At 37.6% G+C, this 27,993-nt stretch overlaps 1 protein-coding gene and 1 long non-coding RNA gene across 12 annotated transcripts in view; one reads left to right on the top strand and one right to left on the bottom strand.

Moving 5' to 3' along the window:
- Nucleotides 1-27,993, bottom strand: part of PRDM2 (PR/SET domain 2) — a 126,453-nt gene that overhangs the window by 58,293 nt on the left and 40,167 nt on the right. For 9 of the 11 annotated variants that reach the window (XR_005590301.1, XM_039508700.1, XM_039508702.1 and 6 more), the window contains 4 exons: nt 27,779-27,896; nt 24,138-24,241; nt 15,130-15,282; nt 6,575-6,701 (listed from right to left, as the gene is read on the bottom strand). Coding sequence is in view for 8 of the 11 variants with exons in the window: in XM_039508700.1 (XP_039364634.1) it covers nt 6,575-6,701; nt 15,130-15,282; nt 24,138-24,241; nt 27,779-27,896 (502 nt within the window). In the remaining 3 variants the exon portion in view is untranslated. Of the gene's footprint in view, nt 1-6,405; nt 6,530-6,574; nt 6,702-15,129; nt 15,283-24,137; nt 24,242-27,778; nt 27,897-27,993 lie in introns of those variants that run through there. The other 2 variants (XM_039508711.1, XM_039508709.1) reach the window with 2 other exon arrangements.
- LOC120387715 lies at nt 7,591-10,086 on the top strand. The gene is made up of 2 exons (XR_005590308.1): nt 7,591-7,713; nt 9,407-10,086. It is a non-coding gene; the product is annotated as an uncharacterized LOC120387715 (long non-coding RNA).

A 27,993-nucleotide genomic window follows, 5' to 3' on the forward strand; every position in this document is an offset into this window, starting at 1 on the left:
TCAGGCTGTGCTTCTGAGGAGACCCACCACCAGGACAAACAGACAGAAGAAAAACAAACTGATAAAAAGTTACACTGGAGGGGAGTGTGGGAGAGTATGAAAGCAGTAAATGAGAAACCAGTTTTATGGTTAAACTGGATCAATCTTTCCTCCTCTTGGTTCAGAGGGTCATTGGTTGTAGATATTCCAGATAGTTTTTCCTTCATTTAATACCTCGAAGCAGTAGACTACATTAGATAATGTGATGTACCCTAAAGATCCAGTTTTAAGAGGGATTTAGTTCTGAAAAAACACTTCTAAAAACAAGGTAAACTATGAAAGTAGTGTGAAAAATAATGAAAGCTTAAAAGCCCTATGTTCCATAAGAGGACGTTTATCCACCAAACCAAAACATATACATACGCACACTGATGATTGAAATAAATATTAGAAAAGCATAAGCATGAAATCCATCTTCTAGTCTTATCTAGGGCTTGATAAACTTACCCAGAATTCTAAAAACTGCTTGCTACAAGAGTGAAATATACATGCCCTCTCCAACCTCCCTACTGCAATTTAAAGAAATAAAACAGTTATGTACTGTATTTAATTGTATATTGTCAATCAACTTTTTATTTACCATTACTTTATAATGCAACTGATTGCATCTCTCTTGCTTTTGGTATGGTACCTTACCCTCTTGGCTACACTGCAGTTCTTTTCTTTAAGTAACCACGATGCATTTCTTCCTCTACTATTTTCAGTGTATCACTTTTTCCTTCTCTTACCCTTTTCTTTGCATTGACTTCTCTGCCGCTTCCTTTATATTTCTCTCTCCTTTCTTCTCCCATGTCTCCTTCTATAACACTGCCCCCCCTCCCTTTTTTTGAAAATTTTCCCACACACCTTGACCTCCACCTCCCCCCATGCTCCTATATACAGGAACTGAATGATGCATCAGACACCAAATGTCCAGATGATTAAACCTACACATACGGGCCAAAAACTGGTATAAAATATGGGGAGCTGCCTCTGTTTAATGAGGTAATGCCTTTATGTGAAACCAACTCTCACCCCGAGCATCTGCCCATTTCTAGATGCTGTCTCTGGACCTTAGTTAAGGGCTCCAACTTTTGTATTATTCATTAATTTTATAACACCTAAAGTGTGCTGTGTAGAGGGGAAAAATAGGCTAAGAGTAATTAATGACTATCCTACTTACCCGATGTCGTTGCAAACTTTTACTTTTCTTAAAAAAATTAAATGCAAAGAAGAAGTCTATGTTAATGCCATTGTTTGGCTTGAGACAGTTTTCTTCAATCCTGGGTTAGGAAAGTCAAAAACATCTCACTTTAAAATTGTGATGGTTGTATTATTACAACAGAAAAATTAAAAAAGTTAAGCTTTTTTCTAATTAAAGTTTAGAATTTACAGAATTCAGCTAAAAATATGCTTTTTAGAGGATTTTTCTGCATGCTGTGGCCTCACTGAAATAATCTTATGTAAATTGTCGCAGTCCCACCTGCTGTCACTTTCAAATCTAGAGTTCTCATGTTTTCCTATGTGATGTATGTCACAAAGAAGATGCAGCTTCATTAGGCTCTGAGAAAAATTTTAGATGCCACCTAAGAAAGCTCAAAAAGAGATTTTTTCAGTTGCTTATTTACTCTGAATTCCCCCCAAACCTAGAATACACACTCCACATCAGTACCGTCTTTTTACATGTAAAGTTTCAAGTATATATATAAAGAAATAATTGATTTTGAAGTCTTTTTTAGGGAACTCTTCCTAGTAACTCCTAGGCTGACATGAAATGTTAAGAAAAATGGTAAATCGTGTATTTCAATCTGAAGAGCTAGAAGTTAATCAGACACTAGGTGTTTGCATGTTTACATCTTCTATCTCATTCTGGAAGTGGAGTTCTAAGAAGGATGCAGATACTGAAACTGGGCTGTATGATCAGAAGTGACTGGTGAAGAGACAGTGTGAGTATATAAAGTTGAATTCTGTGAGGCATAACTTAGGCATAAACAAAACCCAATGGTTGCAAAGGCAACAGGAAACACCAGGATAAAGTGGGGAATACCAGAGGTCCTCCAGTGTTTGCTTTAAGAGGGATTATAATACCACCACCACCACCAACTGCTTGGAAACAGAGGCCAGAGAGAATCAGTGGAGAATATATAATTTCAATATTATCCTTTGCACCTATCTCAACCTCTCCCTGCCATGGCTTAATTGCTATCTGAACTTTGCAAAGCAAATAATTCCAACCTCACACCAACAGAAACCACTGTTGAAACAGCCTTTGTTTGAGAGGAGACTGAGGGTTTATTTGGAAATTCACAATGGAGTTTCTATGATAATTTGGAAGAGGTAATAATTTGTTAGCTAAATATTACAATCACACTTCTGAAATAATCAGTTGGCTAAATAAAATCCAAAGACAATTGTTTACTGCAAATTGTTCAAAATCCAGTGACTAGTTAAAGATAATTCTTGCCTACTAAATGCATGACACTGGTTAAAACGCCAGGGGATAGTTGTTTAATTGAATAAAAAACATGCAAATACCTGTTATATAATTGTATTTAGCAAGTTGAATAAAAATATACTGTTAAAAATATAGACTATAGTATTATTTATTTATTTTACATTTTAAACCGTCAAAATTTCTCTTTTGTAAAAAAAAGGCTTATTTACTAAAGTAAATACACATTCATGGCTGTTTAAACTGTATGCTTTTATATTTCCTAAAGAGTTACTGCTATATTTAAGACCTATGAAGGGGATAAAATCTGCAGCGCAGAATACAGACTGTCATGTGCAGTTAACTATCCTGGTCAGGTTTCTAATGATAATTCAAATTTCACAATTCTCCTGAGGAACCAAACAACAGCTTTGATAAAGTAGGAATTAACCTATAACATTATTTGACATTTTGACTCCCAGTTCTACCAGCTACAGTCAAGTAATATACTATCGTTTAAACAAACGGGGGTAGAATTTTTTCAAAAGGGAAAGTTACTCTTCTTTTTCATCATTGCTGAATTCACAAATGACTGATTGCAACTTCCTAAAATTTTCCATAAAAGTTCAACCTCTTGGCTGAGATCAGCTTGGATAATTTCAGACATGAGATACAATTTCCAGAAAGGGGGAGGGTGCTTGTGAGAGAGGGAGAGAGAAAAGACAAGAGGTAATACTGGAAACCATTTTGCAACCTTAACTATGGCTGTTGCTCCCCATGAAAGCAAAAAATACTATATTACTTACATGTCAACTAGCTTGAATACCAAAGAATAGCACCACAGCATTACAACTACTAATGTAACAGATTGCAAACACCTTTTTCCTCCTCTAAAAGTATTCCAAAAAAATGTTAACAAAACAAATAGCCCAAGGAATAGAAATCATGGCTGAGCAAACAAAGGATGGAACGTATGGAACACCTATCATAAAAATGACCATAGTGGGACAGACAATGGTTTATCTAGCCTAGTATCCTATCTTCTGACAGCGGCAGTACCAGTTGCTTCAGAGAGAATGACCAGAGCAGGGCCATTTCGAGTGATCCATCCTCTGTCGTCCACTCCCAGCTTCTGACAGTCAGAAGGTTAGGAACACCAGGAGGTTGGGGTTGCATCCTTGATCATTTTGGCTAATAGCCAGTGATGGATCTATCCTCCATGGCTTATCTAATTCTTTTTTAACTTAATTATACTTTTGGCCTGCACATCATCCCATGGCAATGAGCTCCACAGGTCAACTGTGCACTGTGAAAAGTACTACCTTTAGTTTGATTTAAAGCTGCTTATTAATTTCATTGGGTGACCACTGGTTCTTGAGGGGGGAGGGTAAACAACATACCCCTTTTCTTTTTCTCCATACCACTCACAATTTTATGGACCTCTATCATATCCCCCTTTAGTCGTCTCTTTTCTAAACTGAACAATCCCTGTCTTTTTAATATCTTCCCATATGGAAGCTATTCCATACCCTACTCATTTTCATTGCCCTTCTCTACACCGGTTCCAATTCTAATGCCTTATTTATTTATTTATTTTTTAAGATGAGGCAACAGGAACTGCACACAGTATTCAAGGTGTGAGCATACCATGGATTTATACAGTGGTATGATGATATTTTCTGGTTTTTGATCTTTCCCTTTCCTATTGGTTCCTAACATTGTTAACTTTTTTGACTGTTACTGCACATTGAGCAGATGTTTTCAGGGAGCTTTCAACCATGCATCTAGATGTGCATGTGCTGTATCATTTAAAGCATGGATTATGAAGCCTTAATGGTTGGCAATTCTTTGTGATGAATTTGTTCTACTTTTGCCTAGTGACCAAAAAGTGTAATTCCACACATAAATTACCTTTTACAAACAGTTACATTTTTATTTTATTTTAGTTTTTTGATAGATTGTGGAGGTTAAGTGCCTAGAGCTTGGGATAAGAGGTTTTTAAATATACAAAATAGAGATAATATTCTCTGATTATTTCTAATTTAAACTTTGTCCAGACATGAACAGTTGATAATACTAACAGTTTGGGAATATTAAGTAACAACAATTTCAGGAACTGAGAGTTTAGTTTAGTGAAGATTTGTCCACAATTTCATTAACACAAATACAATTTCAGTTTCTTGGAAATGTTCCACTCCTTGCTTTTGTGATTTTTTAAAAAAGGACAATATCTGAGGTTGCCGTTATTGCCTACTGGATAGATAACATGCACACCAAAACTGTAATTTACTAGGCTAATACACATTTATTAAAAGGCATAAATCTATCTTTAATGGACTTTAGCACATACTTAGCAAGAATTGTTTAAGAGAGGTTTTACCACTGTCATAAAAATTAAAATCAGTGTTTGAATTTTAGATTTTTGTTACCTACTGGAACCTAAACAGTCGTTTAATCTTCTCCCAATGCTAAAATAAACTTGAATAAAGGACAAAATGTTATTTTCTAAAAGTCCTGCTCCTGCTCCCAATATGAGCTTTACAGTCAACTTCAGGACAAACATGACTGGGCCATAAATTTGTACTTAAAGAGAATATTACAGGTATGATTCCATTTCAAAATCTCACAAACTTTTTATTGGTTCATTTAAAACACATTCAGGAATCTTACAAAATATATATGCCTGAGACAAAAACGCTAGCAACACATATGCACACTACTGTATATATTTACTTTTTCTTTAGCCCTTAACATTGTCTAAACTGAGTATCACCCTTTAAAAAAAAAAAAAAAGGTGATTTTGACCTAAAATAACTGAATCAAAACAACAGCTAAATACAGCCACACTTACTAACCTGGCTGTCCTAGAGGCACATTAAAGACATTTTTAACATCTTTATTAAATTAAATATGGAAAAATTAAGACATGTTCAGTGTAACTATATATAAATTAAGTAATCCCTATGCTCCCCAAAATTATTTTCCTCCTATCCTAAACTCTCTAAAAAATTAGCCAAAAGCAATAATTCATATTTTCAGGCTGCACATTGTTATAAGCCACAAAATTGCTATTGTCCTAAATATTAAAAAAATCTTATCAACATCTGCATTTTCACTTCTACTGCTGAACAGCTTTTTATAATTTGTAAAAGAAAATTATTGCTCTGTGGACACTTTGCATGATAAAATTATTTGCATGAAGAAAGTTAACAGCAACCTCACTCATGCAGAAAGTTTACATTTAGAAAAAAAAATACTGACCCCGTTTTAAGTGTTGTGGTGCGAATACATTTTATGTTCTTATAATGATGTTAACACACCAAGGAAATGCAAATGTTTGAATAGTATTTGGTAAGATTGAATGTACCACCACCCCAACTTCAGTGGAGCTCACAAGCAGATAAAGCCCAACGTTTTAAGTTTAGTTCTTTAAGTTAACTACTGCTCTTCTTACAAGGAGTACATTGCTCTTCTCATCTTCTGTCTGAATTCACCTAGCGAGGCCTGCAATATTGTTACCCTAATCCATTCTAAAATGTCAGCTAGAGAGTAAAATCTGCAAATCGTAAATATTATTTAATATAGCACCACCTTGCAAATCATAAAAATACCTAGGTGTAAAAAAAAAACAAACCCAAAACACAGATTTTATGTATTTTTAAAAATCGATTTTTTTCTCAAGTTTTAATTAGGACAAAGTTAAAACTTGGAAGATTTTAATCACCAATCCATGATCCCGCCCCTTCCTCCGTGCTTCCTATTGCCTATGTTCAGAGTCAGAAAGCAACAAATGCCACAAAAAGTAGCCAGGAATCCCGACAGGACTCTGGCGAGGCGGAAAAGTGCTGGCGTGCCCGCCTGACTCCGCGACGGGGGGGGACGGGGACAGGTCCCTTTAACTCCGCGCTGCTCAGCCGAGCGGGCAGCGGAGCCTGGAAAAGGTCACCCCGACATACTTGCTCCTGCAGCGACGCTCCGTACGGAGAAGTCCCGCGGTGGTGCCTGAGCTCGGTAAAAGTTTGCGAGTTTCGCCGCAGCCCCTGGGCGCCGGTTGCTGTTGCGCTCCGGAGCGATTTCCTCCTCGGCGAGGGCTGCGGGAAGGGGGGGGCGGGAGGCGGCTCTTACCTTTCTTGGCTTTCGGCGAGTTCCTCTTGCTGCGGTGGGCGGCTCGCTCCTCCTCAAGAGCAGCTGCTATCTCGGGGTTCTCTTCCCCATTGTACCACACGAGCAGCTCCTGGCCCGGCTCGATTGGCTGCAGGGAGGCAGGGAGACAAACGCGAGGCCAATCAGCGGGAGGGTTGTTAGCCCAGGCTCAGGGCCAGAGGGCGCGGAGCTCGCGCTGGGGCTCGCCAACAGCTGTACGCGGCGCCGAGCCCCTGTTTCCTGACTGACTGACGGACCCAACAGGAAGGGCTCTTTGCCCCGCCCCGGCTGGGCCGCCGCAGAGAGCGGCGGAGAGGCTGGCACCACCCCCCCCCTGCTGGCAGGAGGACCGCATTGGTCAAACCCCGCTGCACCGGCGCCTGGCTGAGGACACAAGCGCAAGGAGGAACCAGCGTTTAAACCGACTGGCTCGGCAGACCAACACGCTTGGTTTAAGCCTGACGTCGCAAATATGATCGCCCACGTGTTGTGAGCTCCGTTTCTGCGGGAAATACGGCGGTTGTGATTTGAAGAAGATGTAAAAAGCTCAGTTATTAACAAGGAAGGTTAGAGAAAGTAGGTCACAGAAGATGTTAAATTCAGATATAGTTTGGAGAAAACCTGTAACTCATTTTCTTCCTAGCAGGGGGAAATGACGGCACTTTGTTTAATGAGATACTTTCTAGATTATTTCTCCCCAATCTATTGTGGGTTTTTTTTTTAATAAAACAAATTTTAAAAATGTATTTGAAAGCTGAGGTTAGGCTGCGCAAAATTATACAGAGGCAGAATTCTGCTTTCATTTGTAAGTTTGATCTGCATATTTCTTTAAAAAACGCAATTTCTGAACTCAGGATACACAATCTCTACGATATTTTTAACTATATACTGTAATTTTAAATGTTCTTCATTTTAGTAGATTTAACTAGAACGATTTACATTACACAAACAAGACAGTCTTGTCTGTAATACAACAAAAGAATAAGAAATTATATATATGACTATATATAGTAGAAAATCATACAGAATCAGCCATCTATTGAAGTTGAGAGTTTGGAACTTAATTTAAGGAATACAGTGACAGGAAAAGTTCATGGTAGAGGAAGAGAAGAAAATGGAAGGTAATTACTACATGTTTCTGAGCCCCCTCCTGAATTAAGCCCAATAATAAGGGAATTGTGTGCCATTCCACATTTATTTCTAAGTCTTTACACAACACAAACTCAAGGAAAGGAAAAGAAAGGAAAGGAAAGGAACAAGAAACTGAACTAAGCATCGGTCATTGTGATTACTACTCTGATACCCCACTGACATTACCATGCTGCTCAATACAAGAACTGATAGTTTTCCTGGTAATTTTATGTGGTCTTAAATAGCATCATCAGGATCATAAATTTTTTAGTGAATCTCCTTAAAGATTTTCTCCACTTGAGCAGAGTAAAAAAGGGAAATACCTCTGTACCTATATTTTCCGAATAATCTCCCAAACATTTCTCCATTCAGAACAATTCTACTCAAGTGTGAAATAAAATCCATTGGCCCTAAATACAAATGCCTTTCTTCCTTGTGACTGCAACTACCCTTTTCAGTGGCTGAAGAATAATATGGTGCCAGAAATCCTTTAAGTTTAAAGTAATTAGGTTAGAGCAAAGGGGATCTCAAGCTATTTTTAAGCTTCACCTGAGCCAAAGGGGGGGGGGGGGGGGAGAAACCTATTTTACCCTCACATGCTGGAAGAACTCAAGAGATTCAAGATTCCCGGCATCCACATTATAACTATCTTTACCATGATCAGATCTAGCTTTTGGGGCTTGTGCAATCCCTCATGGTTGGGGGGGGGGGAGGGTGCGGGGACAGAGGGACACCTAGAAACAATCAATTTTACCTTTTTTTTTTTAAAAGGGTATCTAGAAGTTTTCTTTGCAAAGGAAATGTAAGTCAGCTCATAGCATTTAAAAATGTCACGAATTTTTCCTAACGACCATTATTTATGCAGAGCTCACTATTCCCCTCTCCTGCCAACCATGAGTTACTCATGGTCTCCCATCCTGCTCAACTGATTAATATGTTATGATGGTTCTGTGGAAGTTGTTTGTGAACAAAAGGCATACACCAAACTGACGTCAGTAGGAGTTGGATCAAGCCAAAATTCTTTACATCTTACTGTTTTTGAAAGTTAGTTTGGGAAAAAACGGTAATAAGTAAGTTTGTTGTGATTACTTATAAACAGAATCTCTTCATTACAAGATGTGACATGCACAGCTTAGCATTCATTACTGGTAAAAGTTTACTGACGTAAGATTCTTCTAACAACAAATGGGAGTGCTGTTACAATTTATAAAAGGTTTCAAGTTTCTGGTATAAGAGGATTAATATAGTTCAATAATATTTACATTAAGAGTTAGCTAATATGGTATCCATTAGATAAGTACATATTTTCTTTTCCTAAAAATTATGTAATACAGTCCTTTTTAAAAATGATATACTTTGTTGTTAAAAGTGTTTATTATTTGGCTTTCTAAGCCATTGTCTCCTGATTTGCTAAATTCCAAGGCATATAAATTTTTCAATTAATCCTCACAATCAGGAAAGTGAAAAGGTTTGTTTCAGAGAATCTAAGTGTAAAACTGCACTGACCATTATACTTGACATGTTCACATAAATAAAATACAAGGCCAAGCAATATATGCTACTTTTAAATCAATTTAAGTCTCTACATAGACATTTACATAAGTTTAAACTGACTTACAATATGATTAAACAAGTGTAACTTTTAATATAAGCACGGCCTAAGATTTTGGTTTCCATTTGCAGTTTTGGAGGAGACCTGATGGAACAAGTGTTGGGTAAATTCTTTGCACAGCATCAGTGTGGTAATGCTATACAACCAAGAATGAAGGCAAGGTTCCTGCTCCAATCAAAACCTCCAATGGGTTGACAACAAAGAGCAATGCAATTCAGTGCTGTGTTAAGCATGCAACTTGTCAGTTCCATAGTTGCTTGTTTTTCCCTTTTAATTTGCTGAGTGTAGTGTTTGAGTTGCTAAATCAATGTCTAAAAGTCTTCTGACCCTGTCCTTCCAAAATGAGATGTGGCCTGCCTTAATCAGTCCAAGCTCGTGCAATAGAACAGCTCCTATGTTAGCAATACTAATTAAAGCAACAGCTCTCCTTTGAGGAAATCCACGATCCCTTGATTTTGATGTAGACTAAGCATACAGCTGTATCTAGAAACAGGCTAGCATCAGAGAACCTTCCCGTGTAAGAATGTTCAGTTAAAAAAAAAAGTCAAATCTATTACCTATCTGAGCCACTACCTTAAATTCTGTCTACAGCAACCTTTTTACAAAGTTACAAAATAATATTGTATCATAAAAGTAATGCATAATTCAATAATAAGCACATATGTACATTATAGTAGTAGTGCTGGTTCTTATGATGTACCTGATTTTGCAACATTTGAAGGTTGTGTGTTGAACATAAATACAGAAAGAACTTTGTTGTTTGTAAGTTCTTCATAAGAGCAGTAAAGGGTTGCAACACACAACATACATGACCAATGCACAAAAGCAAGGAAATGAAAAGTTAAGCTGCTGAACAATATATATCTCTATTCCTCTACACAGAGAAATACACACCTTAATCATTACTAAAACTACCGTTTAACACTAAGGACCACACATTGAAACCTGAATTCTGACCCCGTCAACACAACCCTCACAACACATCCCTTTACCAACTACCTTCTCCCAAAGCTATTAGATTGGATGTTCAGTGCAGTAGGGTTGGGAGGAAACAGCTGGGTAGAAGTATGATGTAAAGTACAGCTTCCCTAGTGGGACCGAGTTAAAGGTTGTGGTGCACTGTCTGTGGTATATTCCCCTTACACTGTGGTGTTCTCTCATCTTAGCTGAAGGTACTAGATTAGTGGTTTTCAACCTTGTTTCATTTGTGAACCCCTGAAACATTTCAAATTGAGGTGTGGACCCCTTTGGATATCTTAGAAATAGTCTGCCAGAGATCCATGGACCACAGGTTGAAAACCACTGCACTAGATGAAAACACATCTGCTTTCTCCCCCAAAGTATTAATATCCATCCATAGGTATTCAATTGTAGAATAATCCATCTATTGTACATTTACTGAACATTGTGACCTATTTGTTTTGTGTTTAACAGTTCTGGATTTGCACTCTGGAACTGTGAAGATGAGAGATAACAGAAGTAATTTTACAGCATTTGTCTATCTTATCTAATTAGGTTGTAAATTCTTCAGGACAGGAACAGTCTCTTATTATGTGTTTATACAGTGCCTTGCACAGTGCTACTATCATAATAATGAAGCACTTTTTTATGTGCATGCCATCACTGCAAAATTCTTCTTTTTCTAGGGTAGATTTTTTTCTATTACTTCCAAGAGAAATCTCCTTACTTTTATTCATTTTCATCAATCGTTGGGACAAGGGGCAGGTGAGTAAATTGCGTCCCTAGGCTAGTAATATCTACATGACAGTTGTGAAAGGTTAATGTATACACACACACACAAACATATTGTGCAAAATTTCTAGGAGAGGAGAGCAGCGCCATTCCAAATGTTCATGAACCCATGTTAACTGCAAGACTACTCCATCTAACATTGAGAGTACTTCAGCCCTCTGAATAAATTCACAGAACCAGTGGTACCTGCCACTTTAGATAAGAGGACAAAGTCCCTGCCTCCAAGAGCTTGCAATTTAAATCAGACATTACAAAGAATGACAACTGAATACAGTGGGTACGGCATGGGAAGAAACATTAAACAAAAAAAAATGGGAATTAATTTTAAAGAGCATTTTATCAAGGAATGTGGAGCTGTATAATGGCTTGTTTTAGGTATTTATATATTTATTTATTTAACGTAACAGGTAAAAGTCATGCACCAAAGTAGAGGCAAATTGTATCTGAGAGAGATCAGGGCACATTAAGAAGGAAGCAAGTTCAGGCACATTAAATGATGTGAAAAATAAGCTTTGCATTCAAGAAGACAGACAAGTAACATTACTTTTTGAATATATGTTTTAAATAATTTCATGCAGTGATATGGCTCTGAGGTTCCAAAAAGTTTGAAATGCTTTTCTATATGATACTATGTTCTCAAAGTCTTTCTGCAGCTACATTTGCTTGCTTTTCTTTGCAGCAAATTTACTTTGGGAATCTGGCTCTTATAATTGTGCAGGCTAATTACCACTGGTTCCATTGTTTTGGGTAACTATAACATTCTACAAAATACTATATCTTGTAATGTTTTAGATCAAACAAGCTTCATTACCAAACAAAACTTCAGATTAATTCAAATACTCTGTAAAACGTTACAAGGAAAATTACTAACTTGTGTACATACAAAGCTGTGCTAAGTGACTCTCCAAAGCCTAATCTATACTAGGAAACTGACCCAATGTTGATAGTTGTAACAGTACTAAAAACTGTTTAGCTTCTAGTATAAACTGAGATTAAGAAGATTGGCGTATGCCCCATGTCCTACTTCTTAAGAGGATATATTAACAGGAAGAGCAAAAGCTGTTGAAACAAATGCTTTCAGATGTGACTGGGAACATCTGCATAGCTGGCAAGGTAAGCAGCAGTGTAAACTGATATAATAATCTGTGTTATTCACATTTATTGAAAGTCCTAAAAGCAAAACCATACATCTATATTTAAAATTTGCATTAGGTACATCTTTGTTGAAATCCTGTTCAGTGGATGGAGAATGGCCATGTTGTCAGTGATCTTTTTTGCAAAATATTTTCTCCCCTCTATGAACAGATCTTGTTGTGCAATGAAGTTGCAAGAATGCAACAGAAAAACAATTTTTTCAAAATCTGGATAGATTAATAGATTCCAAGACCAGAAAAGACCTTTCAGATCATCTAATCTGACCTCCGTGTAACAACAGGCCACAGAACTTCCCAAAAATTATTCCCAGAGGATAACTTTTAGAAAAAAATCCAGTCTTGATTTAAAAATTATCAATGATGGAGAATCCACCAGGACCCTTGGTAAATTGTTCCAGTGGTTAATTATTCTCGTCACACGTTAAGATGCTGATTTCTTTTGAAAAATCCTTCTATATTTGGCAAGGTTGATTGAGAAGTTTGGAGCTAGGAAAATGCAAGAGCAACTACAATTTTTCTTGTGGATCTTCCAATCAGGCGTCCAAACTGATCATAGTGCACATACCGTGTATATAGCACAGAACCCAGACAGTTTTCCAAACTGATAGCTGGTACAATCTATGTTGTTTGTGACACCTTGTTTGGGAAATGCTGTTTACTGACTATGTGGACAAGTTGGGATGACTATTAATGGCAGAGTAAGGCCTACTAGCATTGAATCAATTCTCATGAATGAGCAGAATATAGTCCATAGATAAAGGGCACTTCATATATTAAAATGAGACATTAGATAAGCGATAACAGTGATGACAAGATTAGGTGTACATGAAGCTATACTGCCTTTATTTTGAACAATGATATCAATGCTCATAGCTAGTAGGTTAATCCTTCCCTTAATCAGAGAAACAAAAGTTAAGTACTGAAAAGTATTTAACTTCTTTAAAATATATGTAAGCCATCACAGCTCTGCCTTTTTTTTTTTTTTTTAAATAAAGTTGGAGATCTGAGAGTTGTCAAAGGTTATGGCATTATGAAATGAAAAAATGGAGAGGACTAAAATACAGACCCTGCCTACATCTTTTATTAAATGATGAAAAGACCAATAGGAAATATGGATTTCTTGTTATTGTCTGAAAGGATCCATCTCAAGCAGGCAGGTTGTGCTGGGTAATCATTTGTGTGCCTTGAGCATGCCTAGGAATTGAGAAATGCTTATCACCAGTAGTCACTTGCTGTAGCTCAGTATTGACAGTTGTGCTGTATCAAACTATTAACAAGCCCAAATACAAAACAGAGTGTTCATACATATCTCAGTTTGTAATAGTGGCTTGCAATTTTATTTATAGAGTAAAAAAAAAAAAAAAAAAAAAAGACACCTTGGGTTGCTAGAACTGACATTTCAAGTACATTTTCTCACTGTTCAAGAATCTGGTTGCTAAGATGGGAAGTGTGACATTTCATTCCATATTCTTTATGAAAATACACCTCTACCCCGATATAATGCGACCCGATATAACACGAATTTGGATATAACGTGGTAAAGCAGTGCTCGGGGGGGGGGGGGGGGGCAGGGCTGCGCACTCCAGTGGATCAAAGCAAGTTTGATATAACACGGTTTCACCTATAACGTGGTAAGATTTTTTTTTGGCTCCCAAGGACAGCGTTCTATCGGGGTAGAGATGTATGTTTATGATATGAATGACATAACTGAGATATACTTTATGCAAGATGGCTCATGTGAGACATCATTGGAAAGGTTATGATTTACTGAATGAAATTATCCAATTTGTATGCCTGTATCATTTCTGTATCTGAAGTAAGGAATATTGACTACGTATCTGTATTTCAACTATACTACTTTGGGTACATCAATGGAAAAGCCAGACAGGGTTGATGGCTCATCAGCGAGGACAATGGACTATGAAAAGGCTTGGCCTTCCTGTGGACTGCTCCATACTGCCAGTGACTCATGACTGACTAGACAATCAGGTGGTCTGGTCACCTGATACTAAACATTACCTGGGACTTCTTGTAACTTTCCACTGGAAGGGAAGGAGGGGTCAAGTTTGGGAAACAAAGGATTCCCGCCTTATGTAAATCCTATTTAAGGGTGCAGAGGAAGGCAAATGGGACTCCTCCTCTCCAAGGCCTGTCTGCCCGAGAAGAAAGTCTGCTAAAGCCACCTGAAGGGAAGGCAAGGGGAGAGTCAGGGGTCCAGTCTGAAAAGGAATGTAATTGGAACTCTGAACCACAGGACCTTTGCAACCTGCCTACAATAACATTTAGGGTGAGAACTTACATTTTGTAACCTGTTTCCTAAGTATATTGAGCTTAGATTGCCTGCTGTTTTATTTGCTCAATAATCTGCTTTGTTCTGTCTGTTATCTCTTGTATTCACTTAAAATTCACTCTTTTGTAGTTAATAAAGCTAATTTCTTGTTTCTACTATAACCCAATTTATGTAATTTCTAACTGGGGGGGGAGGGGGCAAGAAGTTGTGCATATCTCCCTCCACATTGAGGAAGGGGGCGAATGTCTTAAAACCTTTAAGTTTGTACTCCTTAAAAGGAGTGGGCACCAGAGTGCTGGAGCAAGCCCTACGGCTGAATCTTTCCAGAGCCGATCTCTGTCTCCTTGTGCAGCTGGGTGTGGCCCTGCCTGGGTGCTTAGCTGGAAGAGGCTTGTGAGCCTGCCCCAGCAAAGCCAGGTAAAGGAGACCCAGGCTGGTAGAACAGGATGACTCAGCAGCACCCCAGCACATCAGGTGACCCCCCCAAAGGGCCCAAATCCGTCACAGAAAGTACCAAAATAAAACAGGTTCTTGAAGGAAAAAGAAGAAATGGACACCAAAAAGTCATCATTGACACTTCACAAATGGACAGTGCTACCTTTAAGGTTTTGTAGTAAATGGTCCTGTTGATCTCCAAAGGGAATAGATTTTGCTCCTTTCCTGAAAGTGCCCAGTTCACATATCGCAGCCAGTTTCCTTTCCTTGGATCAGTTGCATCAACGCACATCCATCCCAAGTTTGGGTAATATACCTGAGAAATAGAAATGAGTTACTCATGGTAAGTAAAGGGACAACTGAATTAGCCTTAAATATAGACGCTTAAATACACAGGAATACATGTTCAATAATTCATGACAGAAAGGCATTGCTTGATAATAGAGATTTATGAGAATGGTACAAAGTAAACATTTTACTGAAATCTGCCAAACCAGATAACACCCCTCACCCCTGGGAGCTTGGAAAACAGAAATCTACAGGCACTTTCCCTGGGGTGGGGGGATGGTTATACTAAATGGCTCTTGAATATTAATGGCATATTTAATCCTAAAACACAAGGGATGAAATTCTGGCCCCGCTAAAATTAATGGCAAAACTCTCATTGACTTCAGTGGGGCCAGGAATTCACTTTCAAGTTATTTGAAGCTATTGGCTTAGGAAAAGGTCAGAAAGCATTATAAACTTGTAAGTCCTCTCAAATGCAGAGCATATTGTTTACCTCAAGTAACAGTGTCTGGCGCACTGCAGACAAAGAACTAGTAACTTGATTGAGTTGGCATATTTTGGGCTTGATTTTCAAAAGGGGCCTCTGATTTTGCGCTTGTGCTTGGAGATGTATTTTACAGCACTTAACTCTCTCTCTGACTATGCTTACGGTGAGTTGCTAGGATATGTGCTATATAAGGTACCTGCAGTTCTGTGGATGTAGAAGTATGGGAAGTCAAACTGGGAAATACGACTGTTTAACTGTTCATGTGTATATTACATAACTGTGAACTCTGAAATGGCGCCACCTGGGTCAATGCTGGCAGTCAGAACAGAACTAAATGAGCCTTAAACATTCAAATGACTGATTGTGTCCTCCCAGCTGAATGTTAATCCAGTACTTTGTAGGTGCATCCCTCATGCTTGGCACTGGGATTTCTGATTAAAGTCTATGTATATCCTTACATGCTAATATAGAAATTTGTTCTTTTATATTATCAATGTTTTAGTATTTTGTTAGATTTCCCTTTCTCCAGAAGTGGAGTAGGCAAGAGAACAACGAGTAGGTACAGTATGTGTGTGTGAGAGAGAGAGAGAGAGAGAGAGAGTGTGAGTGTGAGTAAAAAGAACCTCTTGCTCTAGGAAGAGAGCTATTTTTCACTGTGAAATTAAGAGATCAAAATTAATTTGACCAAGTTGCAAAAGGGTTATATAATCATTGTGTGCATTATTATTTTGGCAATGAATTGTACATTACAATTGGACCTAATGTACTCATCTTTTCTTCCTATAATAGTTCTCAGATTCCCTGGGTGGAATACTTCAGTGCTGAATGTATCTGTATTGTATTAATATTAGGGCTGTCAAACAATTACAAACATTAATCATGATTAGTCGCACGATGAATCATGCTGTTAAACAATAGAATGCCATTTTAAAAAATATTTTGGATGTTTTCTGCATTTTCAAATATTGATTTCAATTACAACACAGAACACAAAGTAGACAAAAAAACAGAGTACTACTTGCAAGACTAACAAATTTAATTTATTTTTTTTAGCAGCTGCTTGCTCAAGCTCAGCTCTCTCTAAAATAAATTTGTTAGCTTTTAAGAGGCCTAAGACTTTTTTTTTTTTTTTTTTTGAGATACTACAACGGCTGCTACTCTGAAACAAAGTAGACAGTGCTCACTTTATATTTATTGTTATTACAAATATTTGCACTGTAAAATACAATATAAATAGTATTTTTCAGTTCCCCCATTACAGGAACTGTAATGCAATCTCTTTATCATGAGAGTTGAACTTACAAATGTAGAACTATACACACAAAAAACTGAATTCAAAAACAAATCTTTAGAGCCTAAAATTCACTCAGTCCTACTTCTTGTTCAGCCAATCGCTCAGACAAACAAGTTTGGTTACAATTCGCAGGAGCTAATGTTGCCTGCTTCTTGTTTACAATGTCACCTGAAAGTGAGAACAGGTATTCACATGGCACTGTTGTAGTCAGTGTCACAAGATATTCATGTGCCAGATGTGCTAAAGATTCATATGTCTCTCTTCATGCTTCAACCACCATCCCAGAGGACATGCGTTCATGCTGATGAAAGGTGCTGCTCGATAACAATCCAAAGCAGAGCGGACTAATGCATGTTCATTTTCATCATCATGAGTCAGATGCCACAGGCAGAAGGCTGATTTCTTTTTTGGTGGTTCAGGTTCAGTATTTTCCATATCAGAGTGTTGCTCTTTTAAGACTTCTGAAAGCATGCTTCACACCTCATCCCTCTAAGATTTTGTACAGCACTTCAGACTAAATCTTGGGTTGAGTGCTGTAGCAATTTTTAGGAATCTCACATTGGTGCCTTCTTTGCATTTTGTCAAATCTGCTGTGAAAGCGTTCTTAAAACGAACATGGCATTCATCAGAAAACAATCTCCCTTAAATTCACTCTCCACCTTATTCCAATTTACTGTCATGTGTAGACAAATCCTAATACTTGCAATTAAAATAAATTGAATAAAATTGTACTGTTCATAATTTTTTTAATTAAAGGTACATTGTTTTATGAAATGTAAAGTTAATGAACAAAATTATTTATCTATCAATTTGGCAAGTCTTCAAGGAATAATTTTTTAAATGATTTATTAAAGTCTATTAAATGTTAGATTATGCATTAACTTTTATTCTCCCCATTTGATGGATTGAAAAAAGTCATCACATCAGAAAAATTGGAAGTTAAAATAATTTACTTTTTATCTTGTTTCAGTGGATAGCGTACCATTTTACCATGTGAAGGCGATCTTGTGAGTTTTTTATAAAATCTATCCAGCTATGGGTTTGAAATGTTTGATATTCCAAGATCCTGTATAAATTGTTTAAGTGGGTTGTAACTCCATTTAATTATCTTTAACATATCAAAGACAGCTTATAATAAAATCAGTTCACTGACAACATATAAATCCTCTTCGCTTTTAAGATAAGCTATATGCCAACCACATTTACTATTTGAATCAAAGACAGATGTCTATAAGGATATCATGGATTGTCATACATTCTTTCCAAACTACAGCAATAACCATTTTTTTTTGAAGCTGAAGACATCTTTTTTTCTTTATTTAAAATTGTTTTTCCTACCTCGATACACATAGTGGATTGTACAGTACAAGTACTGGGCTACTCACATAGAAATTTTGGGGGGAAAGATTTACATACACATGCTACAGCTAGAAAAAGAAGAAAGGAAAAGTACAGCTAGATTCTAGAAGTTTGTTTAAACTTAGTATTTGCTTCTACTCCTTTCAATTCTATCTAGGAATTGTAACGCGTCTTTTCTCCACCCCCAAGCTCTCTTAGGCCCTGGTTTTTTGCACTGTTTAGCACAGCACAATTCTCCCAATACTAGCAACGGTGCAAGTGCTATTGTCTACAAGGCATAGGGTCAGATGACAATGGCAAAAATGCCTGCACCTGTGCTATACAAGGCCTATGCCACTGTGCTATTCAAAGAGCATTTTAAAATAACCCCTTTTCAGAGGCTAGAGTTGTGCTGCCTCTGGAAATGGGGCATAACTTCATTAAAATGTTTTCCTTTTGTTAAAGCCAGGGAATGTCTAGTCTTCATTTGAAGACAACAAATGACCTGGACCCTATCTACAGCATAGACCTGCTAACCAAAACCCGCTTTTTGAAAATGGTGTTGTTTTAATGTAAACTGAATTGTTAAGAACTACTTGTTTGTCCATATATTTAGCAAAAATGATGTGTTATCTAGTAGTTATGTATACTGCAGCAGCACCAAAAGGTCTCAGCCATGTCAGGGCACCCTTAGGCTAAGCACTGCTCCAGTATATAAATAAGTGATAGAATATACAGTGTGTAACTGTAAAAGACATAAAAGGTCAGTCAAACAGACAGACAATGGGAGGAGGTGGGGGAAGATGTGGATGGGGTAAAAACAATAACTGGATATTTTAGCACAGACTGGGTGAAAAATTGTAAGTAATGAGCCAATCCTCTTTCTAAATTTCCAATATGGCCTCTTTTCTTCAGCTTCAAAAATACTTTGGCTAGGGGGATGCTACACAGTGAAAAGACATGTGGCTCACTATGAAGCTTCAGTTAGTATCTTTGCGAAGCTTCAATTAGTATCTTTGCAAAGCCTAAGTGATAAACTCAAAGCCAGATTTCACCCCGAGTTTTCCATCTTGCTGCATGGTGTTGCATCATTTGAATTATTTCTGATGTTAGTTTAAAAACACTTGAAGTATACATTTTTGTTCCTCCCCAATATTTTACATATCTTCATTTGAAAGTATACCTCCAAAGTTCATTAAAACAGGGACGATTTACTTAAGTTTATTAGTTCTGTGATGCCCACACCATGTTGGTTTCTAACAAACTATAAGGTTTTGATGACTGAGGGTAAAATCCCAGCAGAATCTGCCAAAAATGTCTGCACATTTGTTAGTCTTCTCGTTATACCACAGAGAGAAAAACAGTGACCACTGTCCTTGTTCAGATTTCACCAGCTGATTTCTAGGATCGTGCTTGTAAGTGCACCAAATCCTTACATCTGTGTAAGCAAACTCTTCCACAGATCAGTCTGTGTAGTTAAAATGGAAGAGTAGCGCAATGTAACATTGTTAGGGAGTGCAATTCCAGTATGGAAGACCTAGCAGATACGGAGTGCAGGGCCAAACATAACTAGATTACTTATTATTTAAACCAGTCTTCACTGTACTGACGTTCTTTTAAGTCTTGTCCACAGTGGGCAAGGAAACAGCATTTGCAACTCTCTAGGATGCTGTGACTAAACAAAATTCCTGCTGGACAGGATCTAGATGGCTCGGCACAACATGCCTCAAATACTGGGCTAATCAGCAGACAGCAGTTCTTCCATGGGTTTTCTAATAATGCCACTTTTGGCTGCCTTCTCCTCCAAGAAAGGAAAACATCTACAATCTTTCTTCAGCACACATACACAGGGCTGATTCAGAAATGCCCACTTTGCCTGAAGTTCTGCTAATTATTAACTAGATGGAGATACTGACTTCAAGGGTCTCCCCCTTTCTCCAGACAACTTCAGTTTGAAAAGCCTGAGGGTTCTTTTTGTTAGCTTTGCTATTTTGTTTTGTTTTTGGAAAGGGCAGCAATGGTCAACCTTTCTTAAAGATCCACTGCTGAGCAGCACCCTCTTTCACCATTTACCTTGTCCCAGTTAAGATGCTAGAATGGTTTATAGATGTGAGAGAGTTGGTAAATACGCGTATGGGGGCCAAGTGCTGCAGACTACAAATCTTTTCAATCTACATTTTTCAATTGCTAAACCAGTACTAAAGCAAGCTGTAACTGTTTTAAAGTCTGACCCTGGGCCCCTTTCATTACCTGCATTGCAAAGTAGATCGCTTTATAACAAGTGGTTCAGAAAGGTCAAATAAATACAAGATGTAATTGTCAAATAAAATTGGTAATTTACTTGGTGTAAGAGGTTTTTCCTGTATGAACTTTCACTATGTGATCGAGAGAGAAAATGTGCAGCTGAGGTAAATAATTTACCTGACTGATTTCATCTTATTAACTGTAATTGTACTAGATCTAAGTCTGAGATACATGGGATGGTAGTATCCTCTTGTAATGTCTAGAGGCACTTGATGGCTTATCAGGCATTCTACTTGAATTATTTTGATTCTACTGGCTGTTAGTTTGCTTATATGGGAAATTACCATTCAAGGTCCATTTCTGTGCCAAGGATCAACAACTAGCTTGATGTGTGTGTGCGTGTATGTGTACACACAGTGCTTCATAGTTTGTTTTATTTTATTAGGCAGGTGGCCAACAGGGATTACTGATATCATTAAAATCAGTTTCTCAAAATCTGTAAAATGTGCACATAGCAAGTCTATTAAATAATGTGTTACTATCACTGTTATCCATCCTTCTCCCAACTCTTTCAGTCTGTTTGTAACACCCACTCGTTGCACAGTCTAAACAGTTTATAAACTCTTTAGGACGGGTATAATGAACTGTCCCTTACTCGTTCCCTCTACAGCAGTCTTAATTCTGTCTTCTTGCCAAAATGAAACTCAGACTTGAATAGTTATGAACTACTTGAAAAATGAACAAACCAAAGTGTCCTCTAAAATAATTTTAACGTGTAAGAATGTTACAGCAAATAAAATGGCTTTTAATGGAGCTACAGTGCCTATCTGGTAATTTCCCACCACTAAGTTTCCTACAGAAGGTATTCATGTTATAGATTGACCTCTTACCTTGAGACTCTGGGGAAGATTACAGGATTTCCATATTGTATTTTAATGCTTTGTACAGTCACCAAATTAGCCTTCTAATTTCAAAACACAAATGAACTGAAAAAATCTCTTTTCAGAGCCTAGGTTTACTTTTAGCATGGATTTCTATTGTTCATTGTTTAATAAATTCTCAGCATTACTATTGAGAGATTACAGCTGCATATTGTACTTAAAAATTGCTGTTCCTACTTTCAAGTTTGCCCACTAGTCTAAAATTTCAAGGTAGCTTTTCTCCAACATTGTATACTTTTAATGCCGCCCATGGACCCATCCACGCCTGTCAATGATCTTATTACTTCCTACTATCTATGAATAGATCTATTATAAGTCCCTAAATTATCGCCTTCGGGAAGACAGAGGGATTTGAAGTGAAGATAGCTTGTAGTCAGATTTACCCAAAATGGTGAAACAGGCACAGAAATGTGCTCTCTAAATATTCTGTACACTGCTACAGTATCTTCAAACGAAATATGATTTAAAATTATTTAGAATTCTCTAAATTCCTCTATATCCTGTTGTACAAATATCTGAGTTCTTCTGAAGGTACTATGTGATACATTACATCAGGGGTCAGCAACCTTTCAAAAGTGGTGCGCCGAGTCTTCATTTATTCACTCTAATTTAAGGTTGTGTGTGCCGGTAATACATTTTAACGTTTTTAGAAGGTCTCTTTCTATAAGTCTATAATATATAACTAAACTATTATTGTATGTAAAGTAAATAAGGTTTTTTTAAATGTTTAAGAAACTTCATTTAAAATTAATTTAAAATGCAGAGCTTCCCCCTCCCCCCACACACCGGTGACCAGGACCCAGGCAGTGTGAGTGCCATTGAAAATCAGCTCACGTGCCGCCTTTGGCACGCGTGGCATAGGTTGCCTACCCCTGCATTATATGAAGACAGCCACACACGTGAGGTCTGTGTTTTAAGTTACATAAATGATAGTGTTCAAATTAATTCCTTTTTGTACGATTATAAAACATTTCTCATTACCAGGGGATGTTGTGAAGGCACAAACTAACAGGATTTGAAAACGAAATCCTTAGATAAGTTCATGGAGAATAGGTACATCAATGACTGTTGGCCAAGATGGTTAGGGACACAACCTCATACTCTTGATGTCCCTTAACCTCTGACTGCCAAGGTAGGACTGCACAACAGGGGATGGATCACTCAATAACTGCCCTGTTCTGTTCATTCCCTCTGAAATATCTGGCATTAGCCACTGTTAGAAGACAGGATACTGGGCTAGATGGACCATTGATCTGACCCAGTATATGTCCATTCTTATAGTGTAAATTGCTACTCAGACTAATGATCTGTAAAGCATTCTACGGTGTTTTTATCCCTAGGTATTCTTCTATAACACAGCATTTGTGCACCAGTATAATTTATTATCAAAGAAACAGATATACAGTTTAAACATATTGAAACAAGGTATTCCGATTTTTACAAGACTGGAATATTTTGTGATATTCTTCCTACAGGCTGTGAGACTATGCTTGATTTCACTGTTTGTTTGTGGGGTTTTTTTGTTTTTTGTTTTTTGTTTGTTTTTTGTTGTTTTTTTTTACAAAAAAAGCCGTTCTGCCATTCTAAAACAGATTTCACATTTACAAATATTAGAATAAATAGAGCAGAAAAAAACCCCAACAACAACATAATACTGCAGTACCATTTTAGCTGCGTATACTGCATCTACTTGGAGAGAAGTGTTAAATGTCAAATGTACATTTAAAAATAATACTAATTTGTCTAAAATTATAATAGGATCTTGTAGTTATGCTATTTTATTTACAGTGACAAACCCTTCCTCCTTTTTACGCATGTATATTATTTCAAAACAAGTCTGATCATACTGCTTTGACAAATGTCAAAATGGTTTTATTTGCCGTCACAAGACCTTTCTACACTGGCAATTTCTGGGAAATCTCCCACCACTATGGGTCCAACAATCATAGCAATGGTGGGAGCATTGATTTAGTTGATCTTGATCTGTTCTGAGTAGAGCTAGACAAGGTGATGGTGAACGCTAGACAAGCGCTCCCACTCCTGCCAACACCAGTGGAGCTGCACAGATGGTACTTCAGTAGTTGAGTTTTTCTGAAAATTGCAAGAAAAGATGTAGCCTTACCATACATGTTGTATGCTGTAAGAGAAAAATCATGTGAGGTGCCAAACCCTCCTGAGAGCCTTTCACTTCCACTGACTTCAGTGGGAAGTGCAGTACCTCATCAAGAAGTGCAGTACCTTGCAGGATGAAGCCATCTGAAGCCAAGCCTGATTGGCAACAGACCATTTTGCAAGAAGTTGAGGCCCAGTTGTAGTACTTAACATACTTCATGTTGCTTTACAAAACATCTACTTAATATTTTATCAATGACAATGGCAGGGTTTTAGCTGTGTAATTCAAAACAATTGCAGTCTGATATGTAGTTTCAACAAAGCATATTTTCTGAAAAGGAAATAGTTCTGATTTAAATAATCATACACAATGATCAATAGCTATAATGTCTGAAAAAAATTAAATGTCAAATAGAAAATAATCACGTAACTATACCTGGCTACTTCCTTTACCAGCTGTTTCTTACCTCCCACATGAATACATTGTTCTTAACTTGGGATCTTTTTTTCTTGTCACCAACAAATGGTCCGAATTTTTTGCCTTTTAAAATTGACTTTGTTGCCCAGACACCTGGAGAGTTAAATCAGTAACTGTAATTAGTCTACTTTATTTCTGACAAATAGCTTTCTTAAACATTTCAAAAAATTATCAAATACATGCCAATTAACTTCAGGGAGCATTTACAGTATCAGAACAGAAAAGAAATAAAAATGTACTCAGTCAACTTATAAAGCCAACTCTGAGCCCAGAGAAGAAACTTACCCATGAAAGACTTGAGTAAATTTATAGACCTAACATGAATAAACTCCAGGTTTGCTGAACCAAAGGAATTCCAAGCGAATTCCAGACCAGTTTCCTTACTCACAAATGAGAGCAGCGTGTCTACTAATCAGAGTTCAAACCTGGAGACTACTAGCTGGAATGTCCTAACTGATCAACTGTTGAGATGGTGAAGAGGAAAAGAGGTGGTCTTCTGAAGGAAATGAAGCAAACGAGGCGATATTCTGACACACACACCCCAGCATGCTATTATCTCTATCTCATTAAAGCAAGAGAATTTGCAACATAAACAGAATTGCAGAATCTATTTCAGAAGGATGAAAATTGGTATTTATCTAAAAAAATGTTGTTCTGAATCTTTCGTATCACGTCACCAGATAAAAGCACTGAATCCCCATACTGCCATATGCAAGATTTTATGGTACGTTTCTCTAAAGCCACACAAACTGCTTGTCAAACCATTTTCTGCACTGTTTCAGTTAAGCACACTGTTCAGCTGATGGTATACAGACAGCCCGCACACCCAAGCAACAACCTCCATTGTCTCAGACCAGTTCAGAATAAAAACCAAATGCTATTTGTGTTGTAGATACGAAGTAAAATTCTGCATACAAATATACCACTGAAAAACTAAAGCAACTACACTGACCTCAGTGGAGTGAACTTTGGAATTACACTACAGTAATTTATCCCAGGTTTTTAATGTACAACTGACAAAAGGGAAAGGAAGAGAACTCTCTACTCAGTACCATACACTGAACTCAGGCATTTCCCCATCTTATCTTGTATCCATTATCCCAGTCTTTATACAGTACGGTAAAGGTGACCACTCCAATCCGTCTGTTTATCTGATCATATTCACAATACCTTTCTACAGAGGTTCTCAACCTTTTTCTTTCTGATCCCTCTCCTCCCCCCACCAACCCCAACATGCTATAAAACCTCCATGGCCCACCTGTGCCACAATAACTCGTTTTCTGCATATAAAAGCCAGTTCCAGCATTAGGGGATAGCAAGCAGGGCAATTACCTGGGGCCCTGTGCCACAGGGGCCCCCACAAAGCTACATTGCTCAGGCTTCAGCTTCAGTCCTGGGTGGCAGGGCTCAGGGACTGGGGCTTCAGCTTTCTGCCCTGGGCCCCAGTGAGTCCAATACTGGCCCTGCTTGGAGGCCCCCCTGAAACCTGCGCTAGGGGGGCCCCGAACCGCTGGTTGAGAACTGCTGCCTTTCTATATTATCTTGGTATCTTTTTTTTAAGATAGTTAGTAAAGACCCATATGCCAGCTACTATGTAGGGTTGTTTAACTTGTTAAAGAACAACTTATAAAGTTATTTGAAAACACTTCTAGGAAAAATGCATTTTCACCTGTTTTACATACAATAATGGAAGAAAGGCAAATAAAATGCATACAGAAGTTTTTAGGTGGTATTTAATAGTAAGAGGAAAATTTAATTAAGATTTGTTCAAAATCTACATGTTTGGCCCTTAAATTATTATTCACACACCTGAACAGAATTTTGATCATTTCAAAACATCTTACTCTGAAAAGCTGTCAAATTATAAGAAAATTAATTATATATGGACACACAAAACTGATGTCTTCCAAGCAACCTTAATTCTTAAAACTATCCATCCTTCACTAGAATTAAAAGTGAAGCTCCATGCTCAGACAATTAACCTTTGGTAGGTACATAACTGTTGGTCTACAAAGATAAAACATTTTGATTTCATTGACAATTTGATACTTGCTTTAAAAATACTTTTACCAAACTTTTCATTTCAGTATAACACTTATATAGCATTATAACCTTCATAACCAAAGGAAGTTTCTAAGTTCCCCCCCCTACATCTGACTTAACTCAAGGCATGACATTTCTAATTAGACCTTGTTTATATTTTCAGCAATGTATTTCCTTGCCTCAGATTGGAAAAGCAAGAGTCGTCAAAATTGATTCTAATATTTTTCCATTAGTAGGTTATCGTAAGTCCTTGCATACTTTAAAGATCAACAGGTCACTTAATCAGTCCAAGGTATTATTTATTATTTGTACTGTTGTAGCACTGTGTAGCCTCTATTAGGATCAGGGTCCTACTGGAAGGCATTGTCCCTGATCCAAACAACTTACAATCTAATTAGTACTGAAGTCTTTAGTTTCCAATTACATTTCAAATTCTATCTCAAGCTGCTAGCTTTCTGCACAAATTCCATACCCTATAAATAGAACAAGCTCCATCAAAGCTCATAATGGAAACTTCACCTCTTCAAAAGGCATTAGTGAAGTTGCATGGTGAAGTATTTCTGCTATCAAATTTGCCCTCTCTCAAAACACTTCTCCATTGTACTCTACCAGCTGCTGAATATCCAGGGAGACTGCATTTTTTATGCCATATCATGGAAAATATCTGCAGCAAGGACGTCAGTCTTGTGTGGTATTTTCCAGGTCTGCAGTGAATCCCCCCTTGTAGGCTGAAGTCAAAGAGCTGTATAGTGATCATCAGAGAGCAAGATGGGGGTTTGGATGGAACACCAAGATGACTACACAGTACTAGCAGCAAAAAATTAAGCTGTGGAGGAGGTAAACGAGCAGTGAGTGAAGTTGATTCAGCCTAGTGATGTAACAGTATTCCTTAATAAAGCCAAGATGCAAAAAGATCAAATTTAACTCCGATTCACGTTCCGATGTTCATTCAGTGCAGACAAGCATGGTCTGTTGAAGTGCAGTGACGGATCATTCTCACAGAGACCTTGCTAGCCAGTCCACTGTGGATCATTCGTCATAAGTTCAACAGAAGTTTGCCTTTACTCTCCATATGGGAATCAAGTTGTCACAATAAAAAAAGTGAAAAACTTATCTGAGTTACTATGTACAAACCAGTGGTAAAAGTAGAAGGTGTCCAATAGGGCGACTGTGGAGAAGGACTCACAAGCAACAGAGAGGAAAATCATAACTCTAGATTGTAAAGAATTTACCAGTGCAAGTTTAACTGGTGGAACACAAGATACCTATTAAACGTCATTTCTGATCTGATAAAAATGCATGATGCAGGAGAACAAGAAAGCATAAAAAAAGGCTTTTTCCACTACAAACGCAATCTCATTGCTACACAATTGCAATCTTTGTCCTTTAACAAGCATTTTCATAATTCACACTTTGTTTTATTTTAACTTCCTACCCCATTTTAATTTCCTTCCTGTTTGTTTTTTCTTTGAGGAATGGGACTGCACATTTCTTTATTACTTTAATGCTTCACTTTCCATAGCTGCCAGAATGTGATATTTTTGTCTTCTAATTTCTCCATTATCTTTTCACAGTTACAGCACTTACCAAGCCGTGTCTTGTCAACAGCAGATGGGAAAAGCCTCACTTCCTCAGGAAGTCCTTTAAGCACATGTTCAGGTACATCAGCCAAGGTCTCTGCTGCTCCTGCAGATTCAGTTGTGTTCTACAAGTCAAAAAACAGAAGGGCCATGACCATGATGAAAGAAAAACATTTTAGCACAACAGATGATCAACCCATACAAGATAGAAAAACTGGTGAC

This window comes from Mauremys reevesii, linkage group 21, assembly GCF_016161935.1.
Source record: "Mauremys reevesii isolate NIE-2019 linkage group 21, ASM1616193v1, whole genome shotgun sequence".
Taxonomy (NCBI): Eukaryota; Metazoa; Chordata; order Testudines; family Geoemydidae; genus Mauremys; species Mauremys reevesii.